Source organism: Echinops telfairi, unplaced genomic scaffold (genome assembly GCF_000313985.2).
Source record: "Echinops telfairi isolate 266 unplaced genomic scaffold, ASM31398v2 ScPeMD7_3;HRSCAF=10, whole genome shotgun sequence".
Classification (NCBI taxonomy): Eukaryota; Metazoa; Chordata; class Mammalia; order Afrosoricida; family Tenrecidae; genus Echinops; species Echinops telfairi.
In genome coordinates this window covers 63322518-63332574 of record NW_022103899.1, presented here as the reverse complement: position 1 = coordinate 63332574, position 10057 = coordinate 63322518, and the positions used below count along the sequence as shown (strand labels likewise).

At 60.4% G+C, this 10057-nt stretch overlaps 1 protein-coding gene across 1 annotated transcript in view; it reads left to right on the top strand.

Annotated features, from left to right (window-relative positions):
* Positions 1 to 10057, top strand: part of HDAC4 (histone deacetylase 4) — a 108282-nt gene that overhangs the window by 68567 nt on the left and 29658 nt on the right. Inside the window, exons 5-6 of the mRNA XM_045294467.1 lie at positions 6592 to 6712; positions 9458 to 9579. Of these exons, the coding sequence (XP_045150402.1) occupies positions 6592 to 6712; positions 9458 to 9579 (243 nt within the window). The remainder of the gene's footprint in view (positions 1 to 6591; positions 6713 to 9457; positions 9580 to 10057) is intronic.

The following is a 10057-nucleotide window of genomic DNA, read 5'->3' as shown; positions in this document are numbered from 1 at the left end:
GATGAGGACAGTGTGAGCATGGTGGGGGGTGGACCAGGAGAGCAAGTGTGGGGAAGGGGGAAGGCCCAGTACAGTGAGTGTGGGTACAGTGCAGAGGGTGGCTCTGGGACTCCTGCCTTGGAGGCTGTAGCAGCAGCAGGGTGTCCCACCCCCACAGGAAGGGTGGTGCCCATGGGGAAGCCAGGCCCGAGGCTGCTTTTTTGTGGGGCCACAGGGTTGACCCTGGACTTCCCAGGAGGGACAGTGCGCTGAGGCGGCTTGATGAGTGCCATTAAAGAACATGAGGCAGTGTCCCTGCTGCTTGGACGCCAGTACCCATGTCGGCATTGGGGTTCAGACCCGTTCAGACCTTGCAGCAGCCCAGAGGGCTGTGGAATGTCACCGTGGCTCTGCGAGTCCTTGAGGAGGCGTTCCCGGGAGAGGACGACCTTTGACTGAGGGGACACGCAGCCCCCCCTGGTGCAGTGATGGGGAGGGCGAGGGTCACACTTGCCCTGTGCCCTTCATTTGTTGTCTGACGGTGCGGCCTGAGGCAGACTGTGTGGACGGCTCCATCCTGGTGGGCAGGGAGTCGCTGTGAGTTTGAGCCCCGGGTCGGCAACTGCCAACAGCAGCCACAGCCACTGCGCTGCGTCTCAGGGCCAGGGTGGCCCGGGGCCTCCTCTCGAAGCTCTTGATCTGCCGGTTTTCACTGTGGAATCGAAAGGGCCAGACCCAGAGGGGTCCTGTCCTGGCTGCAGCACGTGTCCAGTTCAAAGCCCGGGCGTCCCTGCAGAGCCGGGCAGCTGCGGGGCTGATGCTGCTCCAGGCCCCTCCCACGGTGCAGGAGGCCCAGGGACACCTCTCCCCAGCTGCCTTTCACTGCGTGCGATGGCTTGTCACTGTCATGGACGCCCCGGGACCCGTGGGACAGCTTTCTCTTGTGCTCCCGGGTCACGCTCCTCCCTCGGGAGCAGGGGACTTGTCGGCTGCTGTCACGTGACGCTGACTCATCATGACCACAACAGAAGAAGCACCGCCTGGCCCTGGGCCACCCTCTCAGCTGGTGCCCTGTGCCCACCCGAGGTGCCTGCCCACCCCACCCAAGGGAGACCTCTTCTTCACGGACCCTGTACTTTACCAAGCATAATGGCCTCTTCCAATGACCGCCCTCCTTGCAGCAAGTCCAGAGCACACGAGACGAAGTCTCCCCATCCTCCCTTCTAAGGATCCCTCTGCCCGTCCTTCCAAGACAGAGCTGCCGGTTCTCCTGCCCATCCATCCAATAGGCTGCACCAGGACCACACGCTCTTGTTCAAACACCCCACCTCTTCTTCGTCTTCCTTAGCAGTCACCGTCCAGGTTCCATGCCAGTAAGGCATGATTGGAAATGCCATGGCACGGGCTGGGCACATGTGTGTCCTCAAAGCAACATCCTAGCTCCTTAACATTTTACAGAAGACTTGGGCGGCAGGTTTTCCCAGTGTGAGATGTCATTTGATGTCTTTGCTGCTTCCGAGAAGCGTGTGGAGGATCAATCGATCTGAGCCGATCGAACCTGAGAGATCTGTTTCCTCTGTCCCATGATGCTGTCTGTTGGCCCAGTTGTGAGGCTGTTTGATTCTTTGCCGTGAGTTGCGGTCTGTGGTCTTCCTCAGTAAGGGCCTCGAGGCCTCCTTGCTCTCGCAGGCTGTTAGGGAGCCTTCCTGCGATCGGGGCCCATGTCCTTCCTCCCATGCAGCTTCTCAGGTTCTCTGCTCGGTGCGTGGTGGGTTCAGTACCGTGAAGGGATGGGACTCTGACCCTCACCTTTCCTGATTGCAATGACTGCCCTTGATCCAGGAACAGGTTCCAGGCGAGCACCATGAGGTGTGAAATGCCCACTCTTCTCAAGGCCACCCATTGTCATTGTCACAACCCACAGAGCCGAGTGCCCATGCGCAGTCAACGAAACACACGTGAGCATCTTTCTGGTGTTCTCTGCTTTCCGCCAAGATCCAGGTGACGGCAGCAGTGATACTCCCTGTGCCAGGTCCTCTCGTACATGCAGCTTGATTGATGTGCTCCTGCAAGTGTTGGGAGATCTTCTGCAGCACTTTACTTACGGCGGCTCCGTGGCAGTGACATCATCCGTCAACTTGAGCGAAGGGGCGGAGTCTAGCCTGTCAACCAGGTCGCAGCTCGATGACCTCATTTGGAGGCATGCAGTCGATAAATTGCTCACTGGAGACCAGACCCACTCTCTCTCTGCCTTCCCTTTCCTGCTGTGGAAACAGTCAGGGAGCTGGAGGAGACACGTGAAGACCCACGCCAGTGCCGAGATGCTTCCACCACCACTGGGTCCACAAGACCGTCTACCCAGTGCCCGGTAATCTTCCTGCGTTCAGGATCACTGCATGTGCTGCGTGAGTCTAGAGAGGACTGTATGGACTAGTATTGGACATATGGGCTAATATGGGACTTATAAACTTGATCTGGACTGGGCTGGGCTGGTTTCTCAACAGACAATTGCTCTTCGATATACACATGAGTGTCACATATGAGTGTCAATGAATTTGTTTCTCTAGTCAACCCAGACTAACACAGCTAGTAGTGATATTAGGCGAGAGTGTTGGCATTCCCTCGGCTCCCTTGTCTTGGGGCACACATACGGGCCTCTTCCCGCTGGTGGCCCAGTGGCTGTCTTCCAGATGTGTTGGTGTCGACCAGCAAGGCGTCCAGTGCTTCATCGCCTTGTTTTGCTTTTAGGGTTTCAGTTGGTCCTCTGTCAATCCCTGGAGGGCTTCTCATCCATCTCTAATGCCTTCAAGGACATTTCAGACTTCCTCCTTCAAAAGCATCTGTGGTCAGCAGTTCAAACCCACCAGCCGCTCTGCGGGAGAAAGCCGTACAGCCTCAGAACACCACCGGGAAGTTCTGCTCTGTAGGGGAGCCGGGAATCAGGATCTACTCGATGGCAGTAGATTGGATCCTGAGTGTGAAGCCCATGGGGATGTCAGCTTGAGTAGGGTCTGCCCTCGGTGAGGGTGTCGACATGTTACTGGGGATCAATTCGAAGTTCCCAGCTGTGGTCTACCTTCAAATCAGGAGGGACCTGTGGGGCAAAGTCCACCCAACCTGGACAGAGCTCTGCTCTCTGATCCCTCCTCCCTCTGGCCTGCACCCTGCTTTCGCTGGCCACCGGAGTGGCTCTGGAGCCCTCAGACAGAGCGTCCTAGTCTCTGGGCCAGGTCTCCTGTGCAGTCTTAGTGGCTGCGGTTTGAATTCACCTGGTTTGGAAGACCAAGGAAGGCCGAATGAATGTGAATGACGGTGCTGGAGAGGACGATGGGCCCTGGGCTGCCAACAAACCAAACATCTGTCTTGGAAAAATTGGCCAGAGCGAGCGCTCCTTAGAGGCAAGGATGGTGGGCCTTCGTCGCACATACTTTGGACATGCTGTCAGCAGAGGCAGTCCCTGCAGAAGGACATCGTGCTTGGCAAAGGAGAGGGGACAGGGAGAAGGGGAAGCCCTGGGCCAGGTGGGCGCACACAGCGGCTGCAACGCTGGGCTCCGACGTAAGGAGCAATGTGCGGCGATGCAGGCCTGGCTTGATTCACTGTGGAACTCGGGGTGCCCTCAGGCTGCTGGATTGAGAACCAGGTGGGGTGGGGGGGCCTCAGCCTCTCAGACCACATTCTTCTCCTCTGGAGTCTTGTGTTCTTGACCGCCTGTCAGGAAAAGGGTTCATTTGGAGACTTGGGGATCTGTCTCCCCCGCCTCATCTTGAGGTTGTAAAATTGATGTTTTCCCTCTAAGGAATCCTTGCCAGATCGGAAGGCCATGCCCACGGGACACGTCCGCCGTCTTGCAGTCCTCGCGGTCTAGCAGGAGCCCACGCCCCCAGGGACTGCGGTGCCCTCTCTCTGTGTAGTGTGGCCGGCGCTGTCTCGGTCATCTTCGTGTCCATGGGAATTTCCTTTCACTTTGTGGATAAGTGGGAGGGCTCAGAGGGGACCAGAGGTTTGACTTCTAAAGTCACTTTCTGTTTCCTCTCCCACTGACCCCACGGGAGTGCTCAGGAGCGGCCCCTGCACCGGGCATGGCCTGGCCAGCCCTCACCGGCCTCACTGGGGCGGAGTTGGTCACATCAGAGTCCTGGCCGGCTGCATTCATCTGACCATCCGCTCACGTCTCAGCCTGAAAAGCACTTGAAGAGCAGAGTCCGAGGCGGCTCTCAGGGCCCAGGAAATGCCCTGCTGCTGGGAACAGAAGGCAGTGAAGGTGGCAGAATCAGGGGCCCTGATCTGAGCACTAGCTAGCGCTTTGACCCCCAGCCTCCCCTGGGTGGTTTTCACGGCTGAAAACCCCTGCTGCCTGGGGAGTGGCAGTGAACCTTCCAGACCCACGGTGGCCCCCACACACAGAACAGAACCCGCCCCGTTCTGCACCGCCACACAGGTGTCACATCTAAGCCCATCGTCGCAGCCACGGTGTCCTTCCATCCATCTTGCTGAGAGCCTTCCTCTCCTGCACTTTGCCAGCATGGTGTCCTTCTCCAGGGACTGGAGTCCGTGAGATGGCCTGTCGTTGTCCTCACCTCTAAGGGGAGCCCTGGCTGGGCTGCTTCCAGTGTCCATGGTCCTCTCCGTGCTCCCCAGCAGGACCCACACGCTGCCCAGCCTGGCCTGGCTCGCAGCCAGCTGTGTGTCATGCCGTGGGCTCTCCCCGCCCCCGCAGCTGTCCCCACGGGAGCCTGTGAGGGAGTAGGGTCATGTGCACCCCTGGCTGCTGATGCCCAGCACGGGGGGGCGGGGGGGGGCATACCACCTGGCGTGTGCTCTACTGAGGCCCAGGACCCCTGCCCGTCCCTCTCCTCCGCTTGCTACGCCCTCGACGTGCACCTGTGTGCTTTGGGTCTGGGGAGGAGGGATACAAAATTATGCGCTGAAATGTCAACCCCGAGCGCCTGGTCCTTGGTTTGTGCATGACTGACCAGCAAAGGGTGATGTCCGTCATTGCTCCCAGCGGAACGTAGACGGGCAGCGAAAAAGAGGAAGGCCCCCGACCAGCTGGACCGGCACCGCAGCTGCCTCGATGGCGGACATGACTGAGATCATGAGGACGGCGCTGGGTTTGTTCTGCTCACAGTGCACGGGTCGCTGTGGGTCGGAACCCACTCGATGGCACCCGAGGACAAGGACATTGAAACCGCCCGCCCGAGTCTCCGCGAGCAAGCTGACGGTGCCGTCAGGGAAAGGCTGAGCCACTGTGACGGGAAGTCCCGAATCCAGTCCAGCGCTTCGTGATGGGTCAGAACTGACTCCGAGGCCACGGATTTGGTGCCACGAGTCAAGTCATAGACTGCTGACATGAGCACATGAGTTCAAGTCCACCAGCCACCCCGGGAATAAAGATGAGGCCTTAAAGATTGGCCCTCTGGGAAACATAGGGAGCTGTTCTTCCCTGGCCTGTGGGGCCACTGTGCGTTGAACTTGGGCCTGTCGCGTGGTCAGCAGTGAACCACTTCCCCCTTGCTGACCAAGAATGAATAAAGTATCATCTCACAGCTCCCAAAACAGGCAGAGACGGCCGTTTGGACCACAGGAGCCTTCTTGGCAGCCCGAAGCCAGGTCTGCAGTGTGCTTGGGGTTCAGAAATGTTCCCTGCCCCCCTCAGTGCTCCCGTCCACGGGCCCCTTTGTGAGTGTGGGTGGCTGTGTTTGATTATCAATAATCAGCTGTGCCCAGTCTGGGTGTGTGATAGGCAGCACCTGGCCGGCAGACCTCCGGCGTGGTCTCACCGTGGGAGCCCTGGCCAGCCCAGCCCAGCAGGGGATGCCTCCCTCAGCCACACCATGGTGGGAGACCCACATCCCGGCTTTCGGGGTGTCCGTGGGGCCATGTGAGTCCCACCAGCATGGGGACAGCCGGCCCCAGCCACACGTCTCTCAGCTTCTTGCCGCATATTTGGTACGAAGTTTTGTTTTGTTTGTAAACGTTTATCCCACGCCTGATTGTAGCCCTGCAGTTTTCTCCTAACTTTCTCCTAATGCCATGGAGGCGGGACTTCAGGGAGACCTCACTCACTTGGAGTGGACTTGGGAAAGGGTCCTTGGTGAAGCAGGGGCCAAGCTGGCCAGCTGGCCAGCTCAGAGCCACCTGTCGCTCCTTGAAGGCAAGATGAAGCCGCCTGCTCCCTTGGAGACTGACCATCACAGGACCCCTAAGGAGCAGGCGCCCTGCCCTGTTGGGTCGCTGTGAGCCAGAACAGGCTCGCCTCCAGTGGGCTGGGGGGGTTTGAGTGTGCACTTGGGAGTGGGAGCACCACTGGCAGTGAACACGCACAGCGGGGCGGACTGTCGGGGAGGGCAGTGGGACTGTGGAAACTGGTCTAATGCCGATGGACACCGCAGACAAAGCCCGAGGGCTGCAGTCTGAACATGCGACTCCTGGTCCCACGGAGACCCCATAGTGACCCCGACAGCAGGGTCTGTGGACAAGACAGTGACAGATGGCATTCGTGACCATAGGGCCCGGCAGCCTGTCCCCCTGAGCCGTTGCTCCTGGGCGGAGGGCCCCCACTGTGAGCCCGGCCAGCCCACACGTTCACCGTCTGCTCTCCCGTGCCAGGTGCCGTGGCCAGCACGGAAGTGAAGATGAAGCTGCAGGAGTTTGTCCTCAACAAGAAGAAGGCGCTGGCCCACCGGAGCCTCAACCACTGCGTCTCCAGTGACCCACGCTACTGGTACGGGTGAGTGCAGGGCGGCTGAGGGTCCACCCCCACCGTGGCGCGCCCCAGGCCTGGGCGCCACCTGACCCAGTGGAGTCTGCCCGTGGCAGGTACCTGGCCCTCTCGTGTCCCGCCTTGCCCATGCTCAGTGGGCTCGGTCAGGAGGTTGTGCTGGATTGGAGTCAGAGCCCCTTCCTAATCCTGGGACAGAGCCCAGCACACATCCTGCCTCTTCTGGGCCCAGCGGGGAGGTGGGCTATCTGGGGGTGCACTTGGTGAGGAGGTACAGAGGGGTTTCAGAGAGTCAGGAGCAGGCCCTCCCCAGGGCCTTGGTTCAGGCTCCCTGTGAGCAGGGTGACCCCAGAGCATCCCTGCTTAGGACGAGGCATGACCCCAGGTTAGTGGCATCGGGGCACACCCCCTTTCCAGAATGGGGGCAGTAGCAACGATGGGAATGGGGATCAGATTCAGGTGAATCCGGGGAGGCAGCCTGTGTCCCTGTGATGTCACCAGAGGCCTCTCAAATTCCCCAGCAGGCCCCTCTTGCTCGATGGCCATCTGTTCTCAGATGGCCCGTAGGCGGCAGGCTGGGTGTGACTTCCCGCCCCTGTCCCCGGCCAGCAGCCCCCCGGATCCCAGACTAGCCATGGAGCCCAGAGCCATGGGGGTGCTCCAGGGCCGCCAGCAGGGTGGGCTTCCCGGAGCATGGAAACCAGGACCTCCGAACCAAAAGCGTGACCTGTCAGGGGCAGTGCCAGCACTTGGGCACCCTGCTCCAGGGGCAGCAAAGAGAGAAAGACCGCCCGCAGGGCCTGGTGTCTGAGTGCCCTGGGGAGGGACGGGCGGTGGGGTAGGGGGCTGCACAGCAGGAGATGCAGGATCTCATGCCCAGGAAGCACGTGGCAGCTCAGCCTTCCAACGCCCCACTCACCCCCGCCCACGGCTGCTCCCGACGGGCCTTGGTTGTGGTCACCCTTGGGCAGACCCTGTCATGCCTGGCGTCTTCACCGCTGGTTTTCGGAGGAGGGTCTCCAGGCCTTTCCCCCTGCCCTCAGTCCCGACGCCCCAGGCCCTGGGCAGTGTCACAGCAGCACATGCAGGTGGGAGGGACCAGCCCCGGGCTCCGCGGCTCCTACGCACGGGCTCACAGGCCCTCACACTCAGCCTGACAGCCTCTCATGAAGGGAAAGCCTGCAGAGGGCCGACCGGCGCACGAGACCCGTCTCTGGTGTTGAAGAGCGAGGCGGACTGAGGCCCCCTGACCCAAGTGTGGTATACACCCTGTGAAAGTTGGACCCTGAATAAAGAAGAATCGATACATTTGAATCATGGTGCTGGAGAAGATAGAGTGCATCTCTACCTGCTAAAAAGAGACCTGTCTTGTAAACACAGCCAGAGTGCTCCTTAGAGGCAAGGATGGCGGGACTTCCTCTCGCGTCCTTTAGACACGTATCAGGAGAGACCAGTCCCAGGAGAAGGGAACCCTGCAGGGGCAGTGAAAGTGAGGAAGGCCCTGGACGAGATGGACAGACCCTGGCTGCAACAGTGGGCTCAGGCATGAGGATGGCACAGGACCGGGCACTGTTTTGCTCTGTTGTGCACAGGGTCGCTGTGGGTCAGAGCCAACTCCTCAGCAGTCAACACCACCACCTATGGAACGGGGTGGGGGCCAAGGAGCAGCCAGCTCCCAGTCACCCAGCCCGGACAGGAACACGCCTTCAGATCTTTAAATGTGCACCTGTGCGCGCTGAAGGGCTGGTTTAAATGTGCACCTGTGCGCGCTGAAGGGCTGGTCTTCTGAAGTCAGATTGGTCCAGGTGTGTGGAAGTGGAGGGTCCGTATCCAAATAAGCCACCTGGTTGATTCCAAACCAGGCCGCCGGCAAGTGTGTTTCAAGTCATGGAGCTGATTGCACCGTTTACAGGCTCACCGAATTCATGACGTCCTCGGTTTCCTGCAGAATTTGGGGTGGGGGTGAGGGGGCTCCCAAGAAAGCAGGTGACAAGCAGGGGCATCTGTAGTGCTGGCAGCCATCGGGACCACACGGGCCTGTGGCCCCGCCCTCCTGCAGCCTCAGGAAGGGACCCCCCCACCCCCTATCCGTTTGGAGGAGCAGTGGAGCCAGGCTGCTGGCCCAATGCTTTGAACCTTCTGGTCACTCGGCAGGAGAAAGGCCTGGCCAACCGGGTGGTCAGACACTCACGATGAGAGCCCAGTGATGCAGGGCGGCCACAGGGGTCAGAATCAATCTAGGGGCACACCACAACGAGAGCCCCCAAAGGACCCTGTCTGCCACCTGGCAGTCCGCACGGGGATTAGCCCTCACAGAGAAGTCTCCTGTGGCAGATGGGGTCGGTAACTGCCTCCAAAGACAGGGACGGTCCCCTGCTGCTAGGCAAAGACTGCTCTCGGCAGGCGAGTGGCCCACCGGCCGGCCTGGGGCATGGCCCTGCTCTCTGGAGGCAGAGAGGACCCAGATACACCAGCATCCACTGCCCAAGCCTCCCCGACCCGTATGATCCCTAAGCCTGGAGCCCCCTGGGTTTCTGAGGATGACGCCTGGTAGCTGGGGGACAGGGCAGGGCAGCGCCATCCCAGGGACATGGGGCAGAGTACAGGTGCAGCCCTGCCCACCTGATCCACCCGTTCTGGCTGCAGGGTGTGCGGTCAGTGATGGGGTTCTGTGCAGACTCTCCAGGTGGCGGGGAACAGAGGGAGGCAGGTATCCCTCCATGAACTGACTGTCCCTTGGCTCTCTGCCCCCAGGAAGACACAGCACAGCTCACTGGACCAGAGCTCGCCCCCGCAGAGCGGGGTGTCCACCTCCTATAACCACCCCGTCCTGGGCATGTACGACGCCAAAGACGACTTCCCTCTGAGGAAGACAGGTGCGTTCACTGGCCGGGCCGCAGTGGCCTCCGACTTTGTGGGGCTCGGCCAGCACCCAGAGGGGTCTGGTGAGCTAACTGGTCAGGGTGCAGTGCCCACTGTCCCTGTGGGGTCAGCCAGCCAGAGCTGCCTGGAGGGGCCAGGTGGTCGTTCCCAGGAGTCACAGCGGAGGCATCTGTGGCCTCTGCACTGGTGGCAGTACTCTGGACAGGGACCCGGGGTCCCTGTTTACGGAGGAAGAAGCTGAAGCTAGCCCACGCCTGGCGACAGGGCCAGAGTTGGGGATCCCAACTCCAGTCTCATCTTAGGTCCCTGGTCAGTGCCTGCTGTCTGGGCTGTTCTGTCCACAATGTGCAGTGGACACAGGTGACCCTGGCCTGCACTCAAGGCCATGTGGACACGAGTACCGCCCACCTTGTGTGCCTTGCCTGGTGCTACAGAAAGGAGGGTGGGTGGGGCCAGTTCAGGAAGGGGACC